We start from the raw sequence: 27,681 nt of genomic DNA on the forward strand, positions 1-27,681 counted from the left end.
GCCAAGTATTTTTTTTTTTCCATATAGTCGATATCTTCAACTTCAGTGCTCTTTTTTTACAACTGACATACACTTTCTGGCATTTCAGATAATTTTAGGAGTGTTCTTGAAGCAGAGGAAACAAACTTTTCCTTATACCCAACCACTCCGGTTGTATAAGCTTATAACTTAAGTTAAAGCCAAAGTATGTTATGTTGAAGCGTGTCATGATGTGCTCCTTGTGAGTGAAAGCTGTGGTAAATCGGCTGTGTAAGTTGGGAGTGGTAAGACCAATTATTTCCCTTCTCCATGAGTGATTTTAAAAAGTCTGTGCGTGTCTTCCTTCCCTGAAACATGCCTGAGCTCTCGCACACATGCATGAGGTTTCATAGACAGCCATCACTGCGTGTATGTCCGGCTTACAGAGTCCCATGAGCTGAAATGGCTGTTAATACTGCTGGTGTTAGTGAACATCAAGTCTGTTATGTAAGAAATCTGGTAGTTTGAGGGTTAGGGCTCAGGGCTGGGCTGTAATACATGAAGAGCAGGAGGAGAGAAGGAGAGTGAGGCGAGGAAGGCAGAGTGTTTGAGCAGGGGGGGTGGTGGGCAGGGATGAGGGAGACACGCAGAGAGAGAGAGAGAGAGATGAGATGATGTCAGGAGTCGCTAGTTGGCAAGATAATCAGAGACAGGCCACTGAATCAGAGCTTCGTGCACAGCTGGTGTGACGGCTGGAGAGGCTGCAGGCGAACGATGAGCGGACACAGAGTGACAATATTTACTGAGCGTGGGATTTAGTACACTGGAGAATATTACCAGCTCCATCATCAGAGTATCCCACGGGAAACGTTTGGAAGTTACAGGTGGAACTTGTTGAGCTACAGACCAGAAGAGGAATAACACAACGGAGGTTGCTTCTAAAGAACTTTTGAAGATAATAAATTCATAAACAGCTGTGGCAAACATCTGCAACCAGGAAGAGGAAGCAAAAGAGGATCGAGTTTTCATAACTTAACAGGAACTTTTTACTCTACCATTTTAATTATTTTGTCTTTTTCTCAAAAAGTAACAGAAAAAAACTGGAAAGTATTTGGATCTTCAAAAAGAACTCACTGGTTGATCTATGATGGTGCTCTCTTGACTGACATATTGTACTTTGTTCCATGCATCTGCCGTTCAAATGAAATTACAATGGATGCCCTATGCATGGAAAACACAGTGGATTACAAACCGGTGCGCCCCCTTCATCCTTCCAGGTCGTCGCTCCTTATGAGGTCTTCCAACCATGTGGTCCACTGAGAGCATGGAGCCGGAGAAAGCACCCAGCACCCAGAGCAGCTTCTTCATTAAGGTGGACGTGCCCGATCATGCTCACTACATCGTCGCCCTGTTCGTCTTCGTCATCGGGGTGCTGGGCATCACTGGCAACGCGCTGGTCATGTTCGCCTTCTACAGGTGGATTTGTTTGTTCATGTGCTTACCTGTCCTTTTCAGCTGAATTAATCCAAGCATGCAGCAGCAAAGATTCATCCAACTGCATGAGTCGTTTTCCATTTTTGATGTTGGTGTGTCTTATAATTAGAGCCTGAGGGGATATTATTATCACTCAGAGCTGTCATGATCTCATAGTGTGACTGATGGAGGAACTGACAGAGCAAGTTCTGAGTATTTAGAGCTGGAAGGACATCTGCATACTTCAATTAGCATGTGCAGATGCGCCTATAAGAATCATTTATCTGATTAAGGCTGCTAGAGTTTCATTGAAATTAAATTACTCATTAGTGTCAGAGTTTCAGTTTGCAAAAAGCTGCAACCTGCAGTCCTGTGCAAAAGCTAAACTGTGCTGCATGAGGATTAAGTGCAATGATGTCAGCACATCTGTCCTATTTCCTTGAGTATTGATGTCAAGGAAAAGTATCAGCCTCCAATTCGGTCATTATGAAACCCTCTTGGAGGGTTCTGTAGCACAACGAACATGACCTGATAAAAATGGACTGAGATTTCAGCAATAGTTTGGTACAAATTTCTCAAATGACATTGGTTTACATTTAGGCTCTTACACAGTGTCTTAGCAGCATTCAAGTGTCAGACACTGCGTCACTTTGCACAGCATGCTGTCCACACTGCATCTGTTAAATGTTTAATTCTGTGCCCTTTGAATTTCAGATTTCTCACTGTAAGAAATATGACATACAGGACTTATTTTGAATGCAGAGAAATAGAAGAGTGGTGCTTTATATTGATGAGGCTTAGACTGCTTTTAGCCTCTTAGTTTTGCCTCTTTGTTGACACAAGTCAGATCTTAAAGATGTGGGTAGCCTGTTTTTAATTCACATCTATCTTCAGTTTATAAAACAAGTTAATAAGCTTTTTTCAGTGAAGAAGATCAACATCCCTCCAATACTCCTAGTACCTTGCCATCTCTCTTTTTCCTTGTTCCTTGTACACAACAATAGCTGTGGTTACATGAGCAATGTTTTCACAATCTGTTTAAATTTATTGAAAATTTAAAGCTCTCTGCTCACATGGATGCTAAAAGATACAATCTGGTTCAGATGTGCATGCTCATGCATCATACATTTGATCTGGTCAAATCTGCCGAATGTTTGCTGTAAAATACAAAATTATTCTTTTATGCCTTTGTTTTAAACAAACCACCGTTACTATATACCATCGTATCACTGGTTTTATCAACTTCCTCCCCGCGTTTGTGTCTGAACTTTATATTGCTCGGTCACAAAGTCTGGGTCAGGACCCTTGGGGTGGTCACAGGAGGTTTTTTTTGGTCACTAAACAGTAGTTAATGAGCTCCATCATATAACACTCACTCTGTCCACCATATTAACACACAAACAAAACTCTACCAGTAACAGGGTAGCAAAAGAGCTAAAGTCAGTCATGTATGCTCACCTAATAAAAAAAAAAAAAGAAGTTATTGTTCCCGACCAGGCTGCTGCAGAAGGCAGAAAGAGCCGAGCATGCAAAGAAAGTCTATGTGAAGGAGGTAACGTGGCACCTTCCCAGCTCATAAAATGCAAAGCGCCAGGTCAGGACTAGATTGAGTCCAGAATTAACTTTATCCTGGCTAGCATTAGCCACCTGCTCAACCAACCAGCTAAGAATGGTGCAGGATAGGGCTGGGAAATAAATTGAAATTCAGATTAGATCACAATATGTCCTTCTGCAATTTTCAAAATGCAAAAGGTGCAATATTTCTTTATTTTGAAATTTGTGTCCAAATACCAGTTTAATGTTTTGTGCAGCAGAAATATGTTCCACCCATCATGAAAACATCTAAGTGTCAATTTTTTTATAGAATCACTTATTGCTTGTGTGCGTTCAAACTATGTAAGACGAGGAACTTAAAAAGTGGTATATTAGATCACAATTGTAATTTTGGAAAAAATAATTACAGTTAGAATGTTTTTTCCAGATTTTTCAGCGCTAGAACAGAAGGCAGACTGGATAATCAATAATGTATGGAAAACAAAGTTGTTGGGTCATAATTGCTTTTACCTTAAAAAAAGTCACCAGCAAAAAAAGTTTATACACATCTACATTATCTGATTAACAATCCTGAGCCCTTGTAAAAGTTGTCTTGGCCACTGATCAGTTTTCCTTTGCTCCACGATGTTTCTGTCCACTCCAGAAGTAATGAAGCCAAAAGCCATCATGTCACATGGGGAAGACATGAGGAGTAAGACAAAAATCACCCCGAACAGGGAGAGATGATCAGATCGAGTGTTTTCATTTCATGAACACTGATCGAACAACTGTAGGCATAAACCACCCCTCTCCTTCACAATGAAACTTCTTTCTGAATGATCCAGATCAGAGAATTTTATTCAGGATGATGTGTTTCTATGAAGCATTTTTATTCAGATCAGGATTTATTCAGACTACAAGTGGTCCATATTAACACAGCTAATAAGACTGGCTTAGGAGCAGGACAATGCTGCTTTTACTGCTGTCTCTGTGTGCAGGCACTCTCTAAATCACAGTCATACATGGAATTTTAGTCTGAGGAATTTTGTCTATAAAAACTGATTTCTTTTTGGAAATTGTCCTTTTCAATTTAGGAACAAACACTTACAAGTCTCTTTACTAAAGGATTGCACATTTTACAACCACCTAGCCTGTGCAAATGCATCCATAGATACCTTTGTCATCTTCAAAGAATGATGCAGCGTATCACATCCTCTGAGTCTGCAATTTACAAGAAAGTCCGGAAAGTGTCCTTGCTCCATCTATCCTAGTGTCTATGCTGAGACAGAATTTTGTTCTGTCAAGTTGAGAGCACAGCACAGCTCTATGTAACGAAGAATGGATGATGAGACAGCCCATGTCCACCATTTGGCACAGTAAAAAGGAGCAAACTGCACTGAAAAGATTGAAATTGTATGTGAACTTGAATACCATCAGCACAATGTGTGCAGAGAATCAGCTCTTGATATCAGGCTATGGTATGTGATGTGTCAATGGTTTCAGCATTACCTGCTGAGTTCAAGGTTTGTAACCTTGTGAAGCTGATGGATTGGCCAGATTCCATGTCGGCCATCAGGCTGATGCATCTCGCAAAGGTTAGAGTCGATGCCCCTCTTACCAGTCTGAGAATGGCCACACCAGTCTGCGTCATTTGAGGGGATGGAGGCTGTATGGGCGTGGTTTACTGTAGTAGAAGTGTCTACATGCCTGAAAACACCCGTGAAGAGATGAGCATGGAAGCAGCTATAGCAGCAGTTTTATCAGAAGTGGAAATTTCTTTACTAAAATAAGGGCAAAGGACTGCACTTAAAGCTTTTCTTGATGGAAAAGATGTTTTTCCTTCTCCAAACTGGCTTTGGAATGAGTTGACCAAGAATCAAGTATTATGGCAACGGCTGCCCATTTATCTAACGTGTAGTTTACTCCTTGGTGAGGGCACATGACTACTATTTGTTTAGCCTGTATTGAATGTGACAGACAAAATGTTCATCCTATCATCCTACAAGTTTCTTTGAAAGGTTCTGTCGTGGATGTGAAATATATCCCATACCATGGTTATGTAACAGAGTCTAGGTTAAAAGTTTTCAAGAAAAATATTAATGCAGCAGGTTACTAATGTATTGGAATGAGTCACAAATGCTAGGGAGGGCTGTAAAGCAACAGTATCTATAATAAAAATTACAAGGCTTATCAGCATGACCTAATGTATTCACTCACAGGCCCGTGGATAAAGAAAAACGAGGTAATAGTAAAAGTACTAAGGTCTAGTCAAAATTGCAAACTCCTCTGTCAAAGAAAAGTTGAGAAACCACAAGCACTTTGTGGCACTTACTGATGTTGTTTCTTCTCGTCTAGATCTTTGCTTGTGTTGTTCTTGCTCTTGAATGCACGTCGCTTTGGATAAAAGCGTCTGCTAAACGACATTGTAACATTGTAACATTGTAACACAGACTACGGATGTGTTCACTCAACGGCCCTCATTTATCAAACATGCATTCACCAGAAAACTGGTTGTGCAGCCATTTCAATGCACAGATCGGCGTTTATCAAACTGAATGTGAGCGTACGGTACACTCAAGTCCCCAGGTCTGAGCTTGTGTATGCACATTTTCACCTTAATGTGGACTCGCCATGCAATGTAAATCTGGTGTACAATAAATGAGGGACCCTATGTTTAGATGCATCTAGAAAAGTTAAATTACATTACCCTGACTAAAAGTGGACTTTTAAATTCACACAAACATGTTAGTTTGACTGAATTCTTCTTGATGTTGGTCACTCCTGGATAATCTGGTTTGGGATCAGTTAACTCTTGCACTGCACACCTCAATGGGCCTTAAACTGGATTAAACATTCCAATAGCAATGCATGAAATCATCGGCCTGATGTCGGTATTGGCAAATATAAAAATTTCTGCCGATATTTCCAGCCAATATTGTGGTAGTGAGTATCAGTGCATATCAAATAGAAATTTTGGCCATAAATACTAAAAAATGTGTTGAGTTTTAGGCTGGACCAACAGACCAGTCAGTTGAGGTATTTTTCTTTATTTATACTTATGCTTTAAACTTCAAAGTGTGACTTAAGGACTTAATTTAGTTTCTGCGTTCATCCTCAAACCTAAAAGTGTGTAACCTTGCAAAGCAGATGGATTCACCTGTTTCCGTGTTTCTCACTGGCGAATCCATCTTGCAAAACTCGCACCTGAACAGATTGGGCCTGGTTAGAGAGTGACAGGACCAATCAGGAGTAAGATGCAGTACTAAGCAAGCAGCAACAAGAGGCCAGTGAGTCGTTTCCTTTTTAAAAACGACAAAAGTCATACTGATATGTCTACAGTCGCCTTAGTTTGCGGCGTTATGCAGTTCTCTATGGAGTTTACTCCTTGGTAGTGGCTACAACGTCACGTGTTTTGTAGCTCTGATTGGCCGTAAAGATGTGACAGACAGAACATTCATCCAATCACCCTCCAGGTTTTTTTTTTCAAAGGCTCTGCCCTTTCCCAAATGAGGGGTTTACCAGAAGGATGTGTGAAACAAATCCATCTGGCGTGTCAGGTTATAAAGTGTGTTCAAAGGACTGAATTTTTAGGAATGAAAAATACATATAAATATCAGTATCAGCTAAAATGTATCTGTAAATATCGGTGTATAAGATGTTTGCAAAAATATCCAATATTATGCTCCCCTACATTCTGAACATGTTCCACCATATCCGTAGTGTCTTTCTTGAGTTTGTTAACTTTCACCATAAGCTGGAGGGATAGTATAAAATGTGTGTAAAATAAAGCACGTACGAAATATACAAAGCAGTTAGGTTGTACATGTTAACTTTGTTGCTTGCTAATTTGTTGGCAGGGTCAACCAGAAGAAGGTCAGAGAGGGAAAACTGCCACCGAGCTGCCTTAATGTACTGACAGTTTTTTCTCCTTTGGCCATTAAGAGCCTAAAGTTCAGCTCACTGACCTCCATGTTGGTTTTAATGGAACCAAAGACACCATATAGACAAGAGGACAGTGCAGGAGCTGAGCTGGGGTTAGCAAACACAAGGTTAGCTATGCTGAACATTCTCAGTTAACTGGCAGATGAGTGATAATAAACATTGTATATCTCATGACTGTAAAAGTGGCTTATTTATTAAACTAAAAGGTCAGGGACATAGTGTTCACCCAGCCTGCTCATGTTTATTACCGATGACGGAGCTGCAGATGAACATCATGTAACTGACAGCTTAACATAACCAGTCCTCTTATCACCATGGCCTGCCGTCTTCTCTCTAAACATCAGGGAGCACCATTAATGAATTATCTCTGTTTACACTGTGCTTTTACAGCAGGACCCTTTCTTATTACAGACACTCTAACACAGACGCAGTAGTCAAAGAAACAGCAGTCTTATTTTACATAACAAAAGCTGTGAACCGGAAAACCAACTTTAATGTGTCATAAATCAGACCAGTGTGTCATCTGTGTGACAAGTTGGGGGCTTATTCGTCATCTTAAGAGGGGTTTTCATGCACAAATCTAAGGCTTGTTGAGGGGAGCAGTTATGACTGGTGATGCTTGGACACTTGAGTTTGATGCTTCACAGTTGTACTTAAAAATAAACCTATCCTTCTGATGAGTTTACATGTTTATACTCAGTTGGAAACACTTGCAAATTTCCAGCCATCATTTTAAGAGTGACAGAGCATATTTATTAACAGGAAGGTTTGAGTTTCTGACAGGTTGATTGCAAATGCAAAAGATTAAACCCACAAACATATGGACATGATTTTTAATGCTTAGGTGAAGCATGCTAATGCATATAAACACTTGTTTGCACTGCAGACTGTACGCAAAGAATATAAGAATATGAATGTTGAAACAACCTGGATGTTCAACATTTTTGTTTTTTTAACATCAGACTGGCCTCTGGCACCTCTACAAATATGAAACAATATAAACTCAAAACAAAAAGTAAGTTGTTGTTGTAACAATGCTTCTTGGCAATAAATTTTATACCGTTGGAAAGCCTGTTTATTACCCTTTTAATTGATGCCAAATTTGTAAGGAACATGCATTTGTGGGATGAGCAGCAGAGCTGAGTATATGGGTTGCGCCCACGAAAAATGTGCCAAATCTTCTCTGCCAATGCCAAACAGCTGATTCTGCCATTGACTCTTGTTGGGTGTTTGGTGGGTTGGATGATTGAAGTTTGAAGAAACAAGACATATTGACAATTTAACAATTTATTCATTTAACATGCAGGAGCCTCAGTAGCGTGTGGAAGCACCATACACAGCCACGACAGCCTGGCACTTCCTCCTCATGCTGGTCACCAACCTGGTCACACACTGCTATGGGATGGCATCCCATTCTTCAACCAGAATTTGTCGCAAGTCAGCCAACGTGGTTGTGTTGGTCATGAACAGCACACCCAAGCTGATCCCACAAGTGTCCAATCGGGTTAAGGGGAGGACTGCTGGCAGACCATTCCATCCTCTCCACTCCCAAATTCTGGAGGTAGTCTCTGACAAACCCCGCTTTGTGGGGGCGAGTGTTGTCATCTTGGAGGATAGAGTTCTTGCTGACAGGGTGAGAAAACAGTATTCTTGGGGTGTTGCCCACTTGGCAGCCTGTCTCTGACATTCCCCGTTATATGGCACTTAGCCTTCAGTTTGGAGATGGTACTAGGGTTCACTCCAAACAATGCCGCAACTTGGTTTTGCGGAACACCAGCTTGAAGTTGCCCAACCGACGGGCCCTATCCAGATCAGTCAAATGTGGCATGCCGATTCTTGAAGCAGACCACTGTAGCAGGGCCCATGCTCACAGGTGCTGCCAATCAGGCACCTGTTTACAGTGTACACTTATTTTCTCTGATTCGAGGGACAAACCCTAAACCAAGACTGGACTGAGTTAGTAAGTGTAATTATTTAATAGTTGAAGTATAACAGTTAAATAATAGTACCAGTGTTGCTGGAATGCAAGAATTTGTCATTTTTAGGACAATTTGGGAGCATGAAGTAGTTAAATGACATATTTGTCACTGTGCGGACAAAGCAGGGTGGCTCTTGTAGCCAGGACTTAAAAAAACAAAAAAAAAAGTGACTTCTGACATCTCTATAGGCTGGACTGATTTACAGCTCAAAAAATATCTCAGACCTGTCAACAAAGCACTTAAATCGTATAAAGTTTAACCATGAGTTGCTCAGGCTTGCCAAAACAGCCATAGACAATTTCAAATCCAACCATATCCAATTAACTTTAGCAGGGCCGGTCCAAGCATACTTGGGGTCCTAAGCAAAATTTAATTGGGGCCCCCCCAACCGCTGATCAGTGTTACTGATGTAGTCAAGGCTAGATAATCTGCACTAAAACAACTGATCTAAACCCCTGTGGAGAAAAAATTAAGTAACAGAGCTTGAGATTTTGTTCATTTAATTTCAAACCACGATAGATATTGAGAGAAATAACTAAAACTAAAACTCAAAATTCATTTTACTTTACGGATCCAAATAAAAACTAAGCTTTACAAAAAAAAAAAAAAAAAAACTAATTAAAACTGTATAGTGCACTTACAAAACTAACTATAACAAAATAAAATGGAGACAAAATAGCCTTAGTTTTAGTCGTTGACACAACCATACTGACTGGCACCGACACCCACTCTGGGGAGTGTAAAATTGCCTGATCTGATTGGTTAAGACCTCACCAAGTGGTAGTTTTATGCAATAATACCCACCTGCAGCCGCGGGTACCATACAAACCACCCCCCTACAAAACACGCTCCCCACAAAACACACCCACTTGTGCTATTTGCTTAGTTTAAGGTTAACTTACATTAGTTTAGATAGGCCTTAATTAGCTTTAGGTTAGGTTTAGCATTTTAATTTCCACTGGTTAGATTTAGGGGTAGCTCACTGGGTTAGGTGTACGTTTTAATTAATTCGCTTCCTGGGGTTAGGTTTAGCATTTAAATTCCACTGCTTAGGGTTAGAATTAATTTATTGTATGGATCAATGGGGTATGTTTTGTACAGAGCGTGGTTTGTAGTGGCTGCGGCTACAGCTAGACCCTTCTCGTTTTATGTCTGGAGTTGTATTCAAACATCCTCATTAAGTAAATAAAATGATAAGTGAAGAGTAGCCTGTTTTAATATGTTTCTAAAAATTAAGACGCTCACTCAGCCACGACATCTATCAGAAAAAAACTAAAACTAACACTAAAACTAATAAAAACTCAACTAAAACGAAGCATTTTTGCAAAATAGAAACTAAAATAAACTAACAAACCAGCAGTCAAAACTAAAAACTAAACTGAAATCGAACACAGAAAGCGAAACCAAAATGAAAATTAAAACCAATGAAAAATCCAAAACTATTATAACCTTGATCCTCACCTTTGATGACCTGCTGTATATGCATCACCTAGTCTTAATGGAGAAACAAGAGCAGACAAGCACCCTTACAGCCTCAGAGTCATGCACTTTATGTGGTATCGTTTGCACCAAGTGAGGACTGTTACATCAACACCGTTGAAAAATGCCCGATAACAACATGCATTAGTTATCAATAAGGTTTCTGATGGTCCAAATCAAGAATTCAGTCACATGTAGATCTCAGTGTTTTTTCATGTTTACAGCAATGATATTCCAACACATCTAGTGTGTTAAGAAAAAACTTTGGATTTCACTTTACAGGGTCTTTAAACATTTTAAAGTTGATTTTGACTCCTAAAGGAGTTCATTGACAGTGTTGATCCATCAGTGTTAGTTCAACTCTGTAAAGAGTCAGCTCATGGTTCCCCAGCATGCCCTTGGGCAGAGCGTTTAGAAGTATTTATTTGTGTTTAGTTGTGTTTGGATTTTTCTTGTACAATTTTGCAATCTTCTTGCCAATTTGTGTACCTTTTTAAGTATTATAACATCCACAGTGTTTGCCTCAAATCCATTTAAAGTTAATATAAAAGTATCTAATGATGAAAGTTCCTTGAAATTAATGGCACAAACTAACTGAGATAAATGACAATGGTTAAAGTGCTTTTTTATTTGGTTCTCCTGCCAATGTTTCTGTAACACTTGTTTTCCATGGGTGAACCAAAATATTAGAGGATTTTAAAAGAATATTGGAAACACTTTCCAATTTTCTCTGTTGCCTTCGGGGCCTCAGTAAGAACAACTGAACCAGGGCTGATAGCTGCTTTCCTATTTCATGATAAATGCAGTGAAGAAGGCAGTTAAAATCAATGGTGTAATACAGACAGAGACGGAGCAGGGGCAACAGGCGGCCGCCCTCCTTAATCTGTGCAGCCTGCAAGTCATTGTCAAATATCACTACATCATAAACATCAAAGAGAACACAGCGGTATCTCAGGGTTTCTAAACACAGGTTTAGGTTCAGAAACAAGACTTTTCCATTTCTGGCACATTAAATGCCTCTTTTCTATCAATATAACATACAGTGATATTAATCATGACATACACTACCAGCGTTTACTTAGAAACATGTAGCTAGAAATAAAGATTGCATAAACATGACTTGGTCAAATTTAAGACCTCTCACAAGTAAAAGTAAGACTTTTTAATACTTTTTATGGCCTTAAATTTTAAGTCCAGTTTAAGCACTTTAAAGACTTTTCAAGGATTTTTAGAAATCTGCCATTCAAATATTTGAAATAGAAATATTTCAATACTAATCATTATTCAGTAGTTTATCTTTTGTGCTTTACAAGAAATAAAGAGATATATAGTCATGTTCATCGGTTTTAGGCATGCAGTGCCTTAAGGATTCATCACAGGGCCTGATGTGCCACAACCCGGGGCTGTGGGGGCGGCAGAGTCAAGCTCGATACATCTCAACATAGGTGTGTCGCTTGTCATCCAAGGTGAAGCTTGGCAGCATTTATTTTGAAACTGAGGTTTCCAACCCCAAAGACTGATTTTAGGACCCTTGGGACGTCCACAGCATGGCCGGGGCATGTGGCAACCCTGCTAACCGCCTGGATGATACCCTTGGTCCTGCTTACTTGCCACATCCACCCCTGCTCTGCCTTAAAGGACTGGACTTTGTCATTTTTTTCAACAGCAAGGACATCCAGACCATCATCAGGGTTGTGTCAGTACTCCTAATACTGCCCTCAGGTGGGCTTATGTGCTATTACAGGCCTGGCTATAGTCTTAGTTTTTGGCCCAAATATGCACAGTCCTGTAATTGACTATGATTGTTTCTGCAGATCTACTTTATTTGTATTTATAAATTCAATAAAAATTAGAAGTGTTGGTAAATATCATGGTTCCTACAGATCCTTGCAAAGTCGAAAATAGTCTTAAATTGCAAATGTGAAATTCAAGGCCTCAGAAAGTCTCTAAAAGTCTGATTTTTACCTGTGAGGAGTCCTTATTCTGTTGTTGTTTTCTAGCCAACCTTACACAATTTTAAACACCTTTCTCCAGAAATTGTTGTGTAAATATTCTCCAGAATTCAAGGAGTGTAATGTTGGATGTTCTAAATTTCCCTGTTGGAGGACCCCCAGATCCCTGTCTAATTTGATCTGGTTCACAGTGATTAAATACACTCTTTATTGTGGTAAAACACTAGCCCAGCTCTCTAAATCTGGGCTACCAGGTTGCAAACTTAAAAATCCATGCAGCCCAATCTTATTTGACAGGATTTCTCTAATAAAAAAAGCCTTATTCTACATTAAATATGCCAGAAATGATCAAAATTTGGCATTTTTTGAATCAAAACATTCTCTGCTCTATACCATATGACATTTCATAAACAATACATTAAATCCCTAAATTCAGCTCTGGTCTTGTTTACTGATAAATCTCATAGCTCCTTCATTTTTCACTCTTTAGTGGTATTTAAAAATGGGATAAATTTTTTCCCAGTTCTTGTCTTAAAAAATGTCTTAGTCTGAAATTTGATTTTTAAAGCACGTAGGAACCCTAAAATATAATAGAATAATAAACTTATGTTCATTGCATTAAAAAAAGTTTAGCTTAAATTGGCCCAATTCATATTTGTATTTGAGTTTAAAAATATTAATGCATGATAAAATCAATCTGCTGAAGGTTTCTTATTTGCTCATTTTGCTCCTGTGGTTGGAAGTCCACTTCTGGTGGTCAAGAAACTTTGCGTGGCCGTCTCAGTAAGTTGTAAATCCTTGTGCAGTCTGCAGAAGCAGACTTCTGCTTACACTGGACTTTTTTCATTAAGTCTTTAATAGTGAAATAAACCAGCTCTGGTTGTCCATGATAGGAGTCTGTGTGGTGTTTCATAATTTGGAGTACGACTGACCTCCTTGACGGTTGTAACTGTTTTAGAGAAAGTGGGTCAGACACAGATGTGTGTACGTGTGCACGTACATGTGCATGTGTTCTGGGAATTGTCAGGAGCTTTCATATTCCATCTGTCCTTCAGCATAGAGATTAGATGAGCTCTCCATTGTGTTGTGCTTATGATGTGTGTTTACTGAATCAGACATGCACATGATGTTATGAGTTCCAAGAAAAATCACACACCGAGAGAGGTGGAGAGTGATATAATGGTCTATCAAGGCAGATTGCACCCGATATGATGATTTTCTAGGAATGAGGTAAACGCTATAGCAACATGCACACTTCTGGCCGGCACACACATTTACACACACTCACCAGCTGTGATGTAACAAAGACGTTTGTACGTCTCAGAAACCTGGTTGTGCAGTGTTGAAGCAGGAGGCCGCGTCTTTTGAATCAGGAGATCCAGAAACAGTTTAATCAATGATGAGCTGTGGAGGCGGACAGACAGCGCGGGTCAATACACGGCTCAATCATACCGCTGTGAAAACAGGTTCACACAGAGTTGACCAGTTCAGCAAAGAGCTTTATCTGATGAATGCTGACATTTTAATAGCACTTTGTGTATTGAGTTATGCAATCAAAGAGAGATACAAGTGTAACTAAATTCATGTGACCTGATTTCCTCCCTGTTAAGATCAGGATGTAGGTGTTTTTTTAAAAGCTTGTAATAAACATACCAGATGTTACATTTCCTCTAAAAGATAGGCAACCCTTTAGTACAACACTTAGCATAGCATAGCTAAGCCTGGTTTATTATGTGTTAAAACGACACTATTTGACCGAAGTCGCTTTCACTATTGTGTGCGCTACATACTTCAGCACCGGTTGTAATGATTTGTAGGCCCCTGGCAAAGAGCAATATGGGCCCCACACCCATTTAGCTAAAAGCAGTCATAGCCAGTAAACAAGTTATTTTGAACGATCTCTTTTGGGGTAACAAAACCAACAAAAATTGTAACAAAAACTGCAGGACATACCCAAATGTGAGTGAGCAGTACTCGCTAAATTGCTCTTGTAGAATAACAACATAACTCAAATTCTCCACATCTAAAGTCATAACACGCAACCAGACAAGGCGCAACTTGTAACATAGAAACATAGATTCCCACTATCTGGAGTAACATCAGTTCTTCTGAAGTACATTGAGATTGTTCATGTGGATTAACTATCACATGGATTTGATATTGCTATTTAGATCTGCCCTGCTGTACTTTAACTGATACAAAGACCGACCCTTTTTGAGCAATGAGATGTGGGGTACACCCTGGACAGGTCAGAAGTCAATTGTAGGGCTGACATATAGAGACAAACAACCAGGCACACTCACATTCCCAACTATGGCCAATTTAGAGTCACCAGTTAATCTAACAAGCATGTCTTTGGTGGTCTGAGGAAGCCGGAGAACCCGGATAGAACCTGCACATGCACGGGGAGAACATGCAAGCTCCACATAGAAAGGCCCTGACCGGGAAGCAAACCAGGGACCTTCTTGCTGTGAGGCAACAGCGCTAACCCCTGCGCCACTGTGCAGCCCCCAATTCAATTAATTCAATTCAATTCAGTATTACATTTGGTATATATATCAACAGGCTGCGTTTATCTGTCCAAATTATTATATAAAATTATGATGTATATTGTACATTTGAGGTTATTGTTGGAGTTGGAGCTGATAAATATTGACTGGCAGTTGTTCATACTGCAGTTGTTGCAAAGAAGAAAAGTGCAGAGACATCTAAAGAGATGGCGAGTACAGCTGCAGGATCAGCTGAGGCAGAGGAAGGGGGAATTTTTACGCTTGTTTGACCTTTGAGAAAGACATGGACTTGTGGGGCTTTTTTTTTAACTGTGGCTTTTGGCCATGCTGAGCCAAACCAAGCCATGCTAACTTGTTTTTCCATCACCAATTCAGCCATGCCAGGTTGCGCCTAGCCATGCCCAGAACGGTCTTGCTCTGGAGCAGCGCAAAAGCCCCGCCTCCAAGCGTGCCGCGCTTACGTCAAAGCTGTTCACAGCGTGCGATATGCCAAGAGGGATTTTCCCTTTCTGCTTCTAAACTGTCCCGCCCTCTGATGATAAATGTTCATTCTAGGGGGTATTTTTTTATACGTGCCTCTGCTGGGACTGCAATGGTCTAATCTCGCATTTACTGTGTGACCGAAACAGTTACGACACATGACCAAAACTCAACATTTATGTGCTCAAACTATGGTCCAATAGTCATTCTCCAATCGTCCTGTATGACCTGACTGAGATAGATAGATAGTCGTTTATTGTCATTGCATTTTAAAAACAAAACAAAATTACGTTCGGCAGTCTCCTCTGTAGCAGCAAACACAGTTGTCCAAGCAGTGGTTAGAAATCCGCAACCTCACGTCATCCATCCTGCTGGTGAGGGAGCGGGCACCCACTAGAAAGAAGCTTGGTACGACAGGTTTGTATGGGGCCACTCTTAGCCTGGCTTGTTTGCCCCTCTTCTGCCGTCTCGCACAATGCTGTCTCTGCCTCCTCCCAACCCGGCCTTACGTGTTGTGCTGCTCCGCGTCCTCCTCCTTTCAGTCTCCAAGCGCCCAGATACTCTTCGTCGGGAAAGATGTAAACTCTGTGGGCACGCTTCCTTAGTAGACGCTGCTGCGTTCCTACGCTCCGCCCCATGCTACCTCAATAAGTAGCATTCAGTAGTCTCCTGTTGATCAGGCAGTGTTCCATGGCAGTTACTGGCAGCTGTTATTAGCTTTTACACCTACATCTTCATTTCAAATAAGTTCCAGTGTTTTTCTAAATAAAATACTGGAGATGTGTGAAACATTTAGCCCACGATTGAGACAAGCTTTCCTAAGCAAAGAGTCTTATTTATTCATTCACTGGCACTTGTAAAGCAAACAGTTCTTATTGCCCAATCCAAAAATATGATTGTGTTCATTTCCTGCTATCCTAAATACCTGTAAATTAATAATCAGAAGACTTTTCTTTAACTTATATGTAGGAAAATTCTTTTATGAGAAGCGTGAACTATTATTTGTTTATTAATTGCAGAAAGAGAGGGCCAAGAGCAGTGTGCAGTGCAGTGTACACTTACCAAGGTTTTCTGACTATTCAAAGCAAGTGAAGGGCAAACATGTTCTCACTATTCCTTGTTTGTTGTTTTTAGTAACAAGAAGCTTCGTAGTCTGCCAAACTACTTCATCATGAACCTGGCGGTCAGTGACTTCCTGATGGCGTTCACACAATCTCCCATCTTCTTCATCAACTGTCTCTACAAAGAGTGGGCTTTTGGAGAGATGGGTAATCCTCTTCTTTGTCATATATGTATCCCATTTTTAAATTTTAATCACTTAATTATTTCAGTCATTACATTTTTTGTGTGCATCTTTCCTCTAGGTTGTAAAATGTATGCGTTCTGTGGTGCCTTGTTTGGCATCGCCTCCATGATTAACCTGCTGGCCATCTCCATCGACCGCTACCTGGTGATCACTAAGCCTCTGCGGGCCATCCACTGGAGCTCCAAGCGGAGAACCACGCTGGCCATAATCCTGGTCTGGTTGTACTCTTTGGCTTGGAGTCTGGCGCCTTTAGTCGGCTGGAGTAAGTTTCTTTTACCAGGGGCCTTTTCTTTGAACCAAGTTCAACATCCTCAGGGGAACTTTTAATTATCTTTCTTCACAAACCCTGGCAAGGGAAACAGAAATAGATCATCAGTGTCATCGGTCAACCCTGGGTCCGTGATCCTATTGGTCCTATGGCATCTCTAGAAGGCCAGAAAGTGAATTCCTGCATCCCAGAACCACCCCCCTCCACAGAAGCTCTCAGTATACCAACATGAAGATGTCCTTAATTTAACCTAGCCAACCACTTGGCCATCACAGCCCAAACAGCATTGAAAACTTCAACTGACACATGAAAAAGACCTGCAAAGACAAGACAAGAGAGAATATATAGATAGAGACAAGTCTGAAGAGAGAGATTAGTAAGGGTGAGATGGCCTGACTGGGCTGTTACTCTACCTCCCCTTACTCCCACATTTTCATGAGGAAAGAGAGAAAACAGAGGGGGTGAGTGGTTTTCATCTGACTCTATTTGGGCCCCCAATTGGCATTATTCCTCCTTGTCCAAATGCTATGACTGGTTTGAACCCCTTTATCTGACATCTCCTTAACTGTCTTTTAAAAACTCTGTCCCTGCATCCCAAGTTCTCTGACATCCCACTTCTTCTGTACAAACCCAACTTTCCATCATGTTGCATATTACTGGCATTGGGCCTAAACCTTGTACCTTCATTTTTGATTGGCTTTGGGCCTAAAAAAGGGCCTTAACCTTGTATCTTCATTTTTTATGCCTTTAATGTGCTAATGGTAAAACTTTACATCTGTCAGTGTGCTTTAAACTATTTTAAAGCAATTACAAGTATCAAAAAATGCTGATCATGACCATTCAGGGTTTAATTAAATGAAAAATACAGTTTTTTTCATTCCCTGAAAGCGACAGCGATATCTAGACTCCTGTCTTTGATACGCTTCCTCCACAGAGTACTTCCAGGGAACAGTCAGATCTATAAAATATTTTTTTTAGCTCAATTGCAAACCATAACGCTTTGTAAGGCCTCAGGTTAGTTCGGCTTATAACTTTTACATCATTAGTTCATGACAAGGATTCAGTCATCACAACATCTCTTTCTTATTCCATTGCGATGCTTTTAAATTTGAGTTAGCAACCAAACATAAAAGAGTGGTTAGCATAAATTAGTCAGTAACAAATCAGATATCACATGGATAAACAACAAAATGATATCTCACCCTAAACATGAAGGAGGTTAGGTATTCACACACAAAGTCAATTCATCCTTTTTAACTTACCCAATGAAGAGAAAATCAGTAGGATGCTTGGCAGTCAATCCCTGCACAGAACATGTTTGAAACAGGTTACCCTTGTGGACTGAGTGACCGAGCAATGATGCCCCTTCCTGATTGAGCCTGTTCTAAGACACAGCTCTTTTAAGTTAGCCACTGTTGCTAGCTCCTGTTTGAGTGCCAGTTTCCTTTCCTCCATCTTTTGCCGTAATTTCATCCATATTCAAAAGCCAAACTATTTAAAAGTGAAGAGTCCTTTTGAAGGCAAACAACCAGCTCCAATGAGCTGAGCCAAATGATCCACATCTATACAGAGAGGGATTTCCTATCACAACGAGCAGGCCTAAATATTTCACAACTTCAGGATACAAAAGTAGCTTAAGAATAAAGACTATTTTTGGCATAGTCATAATCAGATTCAAATATGTTTTTTTGGTAGCTTTTCTCTATAGAAATCATTTTTTGCACCCCATGGATGGAGACTTCGCTGCTTCATCTGCAAAGAACCTATATACTCACATCTACACGAAAGAGTTGTGATAAAATCAAATTGGCACTGGATGGACTGTTTAGACCTGTCTCATATTTGTTCTGTACAAGAAGACAAAAACAAGGAAACTACCAAATTTTGCCTCTTGGCTGAAGCAAAATCTAAAGTGTTTCATAATGTGACTGATTGATTTCATTGATTCACTTGTGATCTCCCTGTACACTTCCACAGACAGACCATCAAAGCTGGGTGTCAAACAGCATACACAACCATTGATGTTTCCAGGATATCTTACTTCTTTTTGATGCTCCTTTCCCTTTCAGGCTCCTACATCCCAGAAGGCCTGATGACATCATGTACATGGGATTATGTCACATACACCTTGGCCAATAGGAGCTACACCATGATGCTGTGCTGCTTTGTTTTCTTCATCCCACTAGGAGTCATCTTTTACTGCTATCTCTTCATGTTTCTGGCAATACGAAAGACAAGCAGGTACCTTTTCCAATTACACTTAGTAACTCTGCATAAAAAAGGGGCTTGATGGTGGCTGAAAAAGTTGCAACCAGCCTCAAACCAGGCCACATAACCCTGATTGTTGAGCAGTCTTGGGTAGCATTACTTTTAAATATGAAATAAATGTGGTACTGATGCAACTGTTGTGCAGCCAGTGAGATAAATAACGAAACTGCCTCAAATCTACTGGTATTTTCATTTTCCAGGCTTAAGTTGATACTGAGAATAGTCTAATGAAAAAGGAAAAACTGTCATCACAGTGTCAGACACTGCTGCTTTGTCAGCCATCATTATGTCATGGATTTCTTCCTGTGACCCCCCCCTCTCATCCACAAAGAAGATCTCCAACTGTGCTTAATATGTGAATACGTAGCTTTCAGGGGCAGGTCTGATTTTTTTTAGAACTTTTCAGAACTGAATATATAAAAATGACTCATGGATTTCCTTATTCAAGAATCAAATATTCAGATTGTTTAGGGGGGGCTCCTCCTCTGCCCTTCATTACTTAACAACTTCATTACATCTTACAGGGAAGTTGAGCGTCTTGGGACTCAGGTGAGGAAATCCACTCTGATCCAGCAGAAGTCCATCAAGAGCGAGTGGAAGTTGGCAAAGATTGCCTTTGTCGTCATTGTGGTTTATGTTCTCTCCTGGTCACCGTACGCATGCGTCACGTTGATTTCCTGGTCTGGGTAAGACTGATTTCATCAAACACTTTTTTTCTAATCCCTTTAGTTTAGAGATTACACCAATGAGCCATGGCTCTATGACCACTTGTGCAATCCAGCACAACAAATTTTACCAAGATGATCATTATGTTGTTGTTGCTGAAGTTGTGGCGGGTGCTGATGGTGTACTGTAGTGCATTATATTTCAATGTGCACCTTACTTTTTGCAACCCCCCACCACCCCGTATGTTAATGGAGTGGGAAAAACATAAGAACAAAGACCTGAGGACTCCTGCCTGAGCTCTAAATCACTACACAAACACTGACGCCAACAACGCCTTTAAAAAATATTCACTCCCTAGGAAGTTTTGCCCTTTTATTTATTCTATAAATCAGTCATGGTCAATATAATTTGGCTGTTTTGAAAAAAAAAAAAAAAAAAAAAAAAAAAATCCCTCTTTAATGTCAAGGTGAAAACAGATTTCTACAAAATAATATCAATTAATTGGAATATGCCATGCGACTACATAAATATTTACCCTCTTCAAGTCAGTTTGTAGTAGATGCCCCTTTGGCTGCAATCACAGCACTGAGTCTGTGTGGATAGGTCTCATGATTTTACTCCATTCTTCTTTGCAAAACTGCTCAAGCTCTGTCAGGTTGCACAGGTTTCAAGGTTTTCAAGACCAGCCACAAATTGTATATTAAATGAATGTCTTGGCTTTCCACTGCAGAACATTCACTTTGTTGTCTTCAAACCGTTTCTGTGTGGCTGTCACTGTGTGCTTCAGGTCATTGTCTTCCTGGAATTTTTTTTTCTCCCAGTCCATAGTTCTCTTGCAGACTGATTAAGACTGTCCTCCAGGATTTTCCTATATTTTGCTGCATTCATTTTACCCTCTACCTCTACAAGCCTTCCAGTGCCAGCTGCCAAGAAGCATCCCCAAAGCATGATGCTGCCACCATCTTGCTTTACAGTTGGAATGTTGTGTTTGTGGTGATGTGCAGCGTTTGGTGTCCACCAATCATAGCGTCTTGTCCGACGGACTAAAAGCACCATCTTGGTCTCATCAGACCAAAACACTTTCTTCCACTTGACCATGGAGTCTCCCACATGCATTTTGGTGAACTCTAGTCCAGAGTGAATCTGAGTTTTCTTCAACAGTGGCTTTCTCTTTGCCTCTCTCCCATAAAGCTTTGAACGGTGAAGAGCCTGGGCAACAGTTGTCGTACACAGAGTCTCCCAGCTCTTCTGCTGAAGCTTGTAACGCCTTCAGAGTAGTCATAGGTGGTCTCCTTCTTGCACAGTCACTCAGTTTGTGAGGATGGCCTGATCAAGGTAGATTAACACATGCCATATTCCCTACATTTCTTGATGATGGATTTAACTGAACTCTTGGGGATGTTCAGGGCCTTGACATTTTTGGTATACATCCTCTGACTTATTATTTTTAATAACTTTTTCTGTGAGTTGCTTGGAATGTTCTTTTGTCTTCATGGTGTAATGATAGCCAGGAATACTGATTAACCAGTGACTGGACCTTCAAGACACAGGAGTCTTTGTACTACTAGTCTTTGTATTTTGTAGAAATTTGATTTCACGTTGACATTACATATTTTTTTCTTCAAAAAAGCCAAATTATATTGACCATGACGGATTTACAAATCAGTAAACGATAAAACCCCCAAGGGGCTTCATTTAGTATTGGCACTAAACCATTTGATTTTAATTGATTTCACAACAACATTCACCATTATGGTGAATGCAAGAAAGGAAGCAAACTTTAACTGTGTAACCAAGTAAATCCCTCATTTCTGCTCTGTTATATGTATTATTTGCAGATTTAATGGTTTAGTTTCATAAGGGGCTGGTCCACAAAGAAAGAATTAGTAGCTCCAGGATTAGCACAGATTTAGATTTGGCCTTTTTTCACTATATCAACAAAATAATTTGCAATAACCATATGTCAGCACTTTAAGCCCTCAAGTAAATTTCCTTTTTGCCTTAGCTGAGATAAGGAATGCAAGATCAATTGATTAAAAAAAATAATGCAACTGAATGTATTGCTATAGTGGTTATTTACTTCAACTTTCCTGCAACAAAAAGCATTCCAGAACTAATGTCTTTGTCTTGTCTTTCACACTTTATTTGTCCTTTAATTACTTACAACTTCACCTCAGGAATCTAATGATTATTACCACATCAGGGTGCATCAATTTGCACTCCATGACATTGCTCTAACAGATGATACCATTAGCTCCATGGTTGCAAGGGGCTGCTGTTCTGCGCTGATGGCGTGCTGACAAATTGGATAGATATCTCAAAAATGGCATTGACTGTCCCATTATATAATATTTGTCTCAGCCAGAGGCCAAGTACCCCTGGCTGAGTGACATACAACAGACGGTAAAGTTGTTCATATCTCCTCTGCTTATCTGACCTATCACAACATTCACTCAACCACATTTTTCTCCCGGGGTATACAGTGGAGAGGGATGTGGTTATGTAACTTTGAAATCACATCTTTTAGCCTGCTCATTCAAAGGGCAAAGGTAACTTTACAAACTCGCACACACCCAGGAGTCACACGATCAGCTGGACTTAACAACCCATCTGTTGCAGCTGGCACATTTGGAGTAATCCCTGACCCCATCCACCCCTTCACTTCAGATGAAATAAAAAGACAAGACAGAATGCTGAGTTTTGTTGGACACGTTTCGTCATGCTGAAAATAAAGACTACAGGATGAATTTCTGTTGTTCTGTCTCTTGCAGGCACGCCAACATCCTGTCGCCATACTCCAAGGCTGTTCCTGCAATTATAGCAAAAGCCTCCACCATCTACAACCCGTTCATCTACGCCATCATACACAACAAATACAGGTAAATCATTAACCAGTGCTGCTGTAATTTTTTTACCCACACATTCTCATGCCATATCTTGTTGTATTTCATCATATTGTTTTGTAAAGTTGGTATTGCATTGCATCAAATGGCCTTCAGGGCTATCCCCAAGCACCAGCTGTCAGCGAGACAGCAGACTAGTCATTTAATCACAGCTGGCTGATTTTTTTCTGTTGCTGACCTAATAAAGACTGACAAATAAGCTGTTCCTGTTCATTTTAGAGGCACTCACTCACTTCACCTGACCTCATTACATTTATGGATAAGATGGGTACTTATGTCACCCGATTCCACAAGCTGGCTACTTTTGTCCCATTGGCTGTCTACTCCATATGTCTGTGGATAGCCCTGGTATCATATCATATCGAAACATTTCCAAATATAAAAGTGATGGCATTATAGTGTTAGAGCAAAACATAATACATCTCCCTCATGCCATCATCTTTCTTTTCCTTTTTTATTGACATATTGGGTGTAATAAGATGATGATAAGTTTCTGTACAATTAGATATGATACAGTGCAATACAAACAATGTAATATATGAAACAGCAATATGAAACAACATGGACAGTGTGTGATAATGCAATACCATACAATAAGACATGATACAATACAGTCTGTACAATATGATTCTATGATATGACACAATGCATGGCAAAATGATAAGATACAATAAAATATTATACAACATATTCTCATTATATATGGTACAAGAACATGGTGATACAATATGAAACAGTCCCATACGATAAATGCATAACAATTCAGTATCACAACATGTGATGAGGAGCAATACAATAAGGTATGATACAAAACCATATGATATAATATGCCATGCTTAGAAACCATACAATACATTATAATGATATACTCAAATAAATGATATAATATGATGCTATACGGTTTGATAGAGGCACAATCCATTAGATACAGCATGATTTGATACAATACGATACAATTAGATATGTTAGGACAGGACAGGACACAACACGATAAGATGCAATATGATACGATAAAATCTGGTTCCTTATGGTACAACACGGTACAATATAATACATTGGATACAACATGATACAATGAAATAGGACAGAACAGTGTAACATGATACAATATGACATGATACAAAACATCATGTAGTTGAATTTTCCACTGGATTTATAAAGTACCTAACTATGATATCACGCAATACGATAAAATACCATACAACACAATATGATACATTACAATAATAAACAAAAAATGATAATATGACATGATGTGATACAAAATGATGCAAACAACATTATAAAATATGGTACCTTACAATGCAATACTGTACAGCACAAAACAAAACAATAAGACATGATACCTTACACCTGGTATACACTGTGTGATTTCAAGCAGACCATACGAAAGTCATGGTGAATGTCATCTCATACTGTGCGACTGACTGCGTGAGTTGTGTGCTACGATCCGACAGTTGTGCACGACCTGAGTGCTCACCCTGTGTGAGTGGAGTCAGGTTGGACTGTGACAGAAACCCCGCAGTTTTCTTTTTAAAATGTCTCACACACTGAAGGTGAAGTGTTTCCAGTCATATCCTCTTTCTCTCCCCCCTCTATCTCTCTCGCTTTCTCTCTCTCTCTCACTCTCCCACTACCTCTCTGTATCCCACACACACAAACATTGTCACCATCCGTGTCAGCTGCAGGTCTGCGGGAAGGAATATTTCCTGCTAGTTTATTCCCTTTATCATAGCAGGGGTGCATCAGAAAGTCATTCTAGCTGTTTTCATGGTAATAGGATAATAGGATGTTGTCTGACAGTTTACAAAGGGAAACAGCCCCCCAAAGTTGTTTATTCTGCTTGCATTTTTGCTCTCACTGTGAAGTGTCTGGAGTCTTACAACCAAAATATCAAACATGCCAGAAATCCTTCCGACCAGTCGGGAGCAGGTCGTCAGGTCGTAGTCGGACCGTGGTTGGCCGCCGTACCCCCTGTACATAGCATGACAAATGAAGCTGGATCTGACTGAAAGTCGTCCAGACTTCAAAGTAAGTTGTGCGACTCAAAACTCTGGCTGAATTGGGGGAAAATCGCACAGCACACACTTGGCTTCATATGTGACATTATAGGATAGGAAAGGAAAGGACAGAACAAGATACAATGTGATGCTGTACAATATGATACAATACAATAAAATATGATACCTTACAGTGCAACCAGGTACGATACAGCACAATACAATACAATAAAACACAATCTATTTGGTACAATAAAATAGGGCAGGACATGATATGATGCAATACAAGACAATACTATTTGACACAATCCAATATGATTTGATACAATATGATGCAAAACGACGGGGCACAACACAATATGATACAATGCAACCTATGCGATACAATATAGTAAGACACATTTTATTAGACAGGATATAATAGGATAGGATAGGGTAGGATAGGGTAGGACACAAAATGATACAATATGATGCGATGAGATTTAATGATACAATGTGCTAAGAATCTATATAATATGAGATATTACAACAATATATGAAAATTCCCATATGATACAGTACAGTAACTAAGTACAATCACTCACTAACATAATTGTTATTATCGTATCATGTGTCAGCTCCTCAAAGACAAGTTTCCCCGGGTGGACACTTGTCTTTGAGAAGCTCCACACAAATAGGCTTTCTATATTGGAGTTTTATATATATATATAAAAAAATATGCTTTTTTTCTTCCCTGTTGCTGAGTTGTTAAAAAATATAGTGATCATACAATTATCAGACAGGAAAGTCTTTTTAAACCATACATACATGTTACAGTTTGTTATTTCATTCGACAGATAAGGCATGCATCATGAACAGGACTTCTGTCTACACTTTTAGAGCTGAAAACAGACACACAATTGAGGCACTTATTATAAGCACATGCATATTCACAGCTGATTTTTTCACAATGTAATTAAAGGGGTGTTCAAAAGTTATGCTTGCTAAACTGAGCCCATATTTTTCTGTTCTTGTGTGTTTGATTAGGATGACTCTGGCAGAGAAGTTTCCCTGCCTGTCATTCCTGTCGCCGACTCCTCGAAAGGAATGCATCTCGTCCTCCATCAGCGAGTCCTCTTTTAGAGACTCCATCATCAGCAGACAGTCCACAGCATCAAGAACTCACTTTATATCCAGTTCATCAAACTCACCTGCAATGGTAACATTACTAACCTGCATTTGTTGAGCAACAAGATGGCTTTTATATAACTCCTAGATTATAAAGGGAAAATAATGCAAGATATATCTTTGGAAAATACATTTTTAAGTGAATTATTAATCTTTAGTACTGTTCAATTCTCTATGCATTACTTCTGTTTTGTCTTGCAGGTGTTGAGGGATGTAGAGATGGAATCTTTGGGAAGGAAGTCATGTGATTCTTTTAGAAGCATGTCATCATACAATCAGTCTATCAGAGGCAGGTCCTACAAGAAACAGTCACTAAAGACCCCCAAGACCAAAGCAGTGGAGAAGGTGAGAGAAATAGCCTTTTAATACGTGCACAAAACTCTTGAAAATTTCCCAAATGGCCAAGGTTTTTGTCACAGTTTTACACAGCCTATTTTTCTGCCAGCATCTAAGTAAATTTCTGCTAGAGGTTTGCATGAGTAGATGCAAGCAGGGAATGCAGCAGGGAATATTTAGGAAAATTCAAAATGTGTAAGTTGGCAGGATTGATGACATCTTGTTGATCTACCTATTGAAATGTGCTACTTTGCATTTCTGTGCATGGGTAAATTGTTTGGGTTAGGGTGAGGTCTAGACTCTGCTATCATTTTGCACTGCAGTAGCATGGGGCTGTCTCTAATTTTTGCAGAAATTTTCAGGAGTGCATGTGTAGAAAATGCATGAGTCTGAATTCATCTTAATGTTGTTAGTCATCCTAAAGGTGTTTGCATCGTGTTAGTCTTATTTGTCTGCATGCTGTCATGCTTTTATGTATGTATGTAAATATGTGTTTGTGCGTCTGTCCCTTTTTTTTCACTTTACTAGCACCCATCCACCATGTGTGACTCATCAAGCACCTGTGACCATGAACTGGTTTCCAGCTCCCTCACCATCGCCACTGTCCCCCTGCTAGTTCTTGCCAGGAGGCGGAGCCAGAGTCTGACCAACCAGGTTTCAGATGCAGGAGAGGAGAGATATGGCCTCAGTGACAGGCGGAGCTACCACAAGAGCAACTCTTTTGATTCCTTGAGCATTGGAAAGACGTCATCTGCTGGTCCCAGGACGCCTCAGGGTGTCCCACGCATCATCGTCATCAGTCCCACATCAGAGAGCAGCCTCATCAAGCAGGACAGTGTCTGCTTAGAGGACAGCGTGGAGGGAATGGAGAACAATGTTTTTGTCAGTATGAACTTCTCGTCAGAAGTCTTTGAGGCGGTTGAGCTGCTCTCTTGATCAGATGGATAATAGTGATCCTTGTAATTTTCCTCTGAAGCCATGTTATTTATTCTAACCTTGGACCACAGAACACAATACACTTTCTCTGGTAATCATTCACAGAAAGTAATAATTCACTGTCTGTTTCTGACTCATCCTGAGATATGCCACTCTGATGCCAAGATAACCGGAGTGCAAGGGAAAAGCTTGAAGGGCAAAATGAAACAATATGTAACAGGTATTCAGCACTCAGTGCTTGTCGGACTTTGGCAGGGACGAGGATCCCCGTAGGGGCAGCATGGGCAGAATATATCTCTTAGATCCCTCAGAAATGACAAGTGTAACAACATTTCTTTATGAGCTATTGGCTCAAACTTGACTGATGGGACTTTTGGTTTACGTATTCTAAGAAATCTGATGTAAAGTTCAAAAGTTTGGTTTTCAGGTCATTGTCTGGTTTCTCTAGTGAAGTCTGAAAAAATGATCTATGGGATTCTCAGTTTCTTTAAGGGATATAAAAACCCCAAGGATGGACAGCAAAAC

General features: G+C 40.0%; 1 protein-coding gene across 1 annotated transcript; it reads left to right on the plus strand.

The window, feature by feature from the left end:
• Positions 1-704: 704 nt before the first annotated feature.
• opn4xb (opsin 4xb) lies at positions 705-27,670 on the plus strand. Its single transcript, XM_041787744.1, has 9 exons — positions 705-1,434; positions 16,441-16,574; positions 16,671-16,874; positions 18,950-19,121; positions 19,673-19,834; positions 22,586-22,693; positions 25,744-25,915; positions 26,086-26,229; positions 26,749-27,670. The coding sequence occupies exons 1-9, from the start codon at positions 1,265-1,267 to the stop codon at positions 27,154-27,156; spliced, it is 1,674 nt and encodes a 557-aa protein (XP_041643678.1). The 5' UTR covers positions 705-1,264; the 3' UTR covers positions 27,157-27,670.
• Positions 27,671-27,681: the final 11 nt, after the last annotated feature.

Source organism: Cheilinus undulatus, linkage group 5, assembly GCF_018320785.1.
Source record: "Cheilinus undulatus linkage group 5, ASM1832078v1, whole genome shotgun sequence".
In the NCBI taxonomy this organism is placed as follows: Eukaryota; Metazoa; Chordata; class Actinopteri; order Labriformes; family Labridae; genus Cheilinus; species Cheilinus undulatus.

Excerpts from the sequence above, each read along its gene's own strand:
- opn4xb (XM_041787744.1), top strand. The coding sequence starts at position 1,265 with ATGTGGTCCACTGAGAGCATGGAGCCGGAGAAAGCACCCAGCACCCAG. Across the intron at positions 1,435-16,440 it reads GTCATGTTCGCCTTCTACAG|TAACAAGAAGCTTCGTAGTC; the intron begins GTGGATTTGTTT and ends TGTTGTTTTTAG. Across the intron at positions 16,875-18,949 it reads GGCGCCTTTAGTCGGCTGGA|GCTCCTACATCCCAGAAGGC; the intron begins GTAAGTTTCTTT and ends TTTCCCTTTCAG.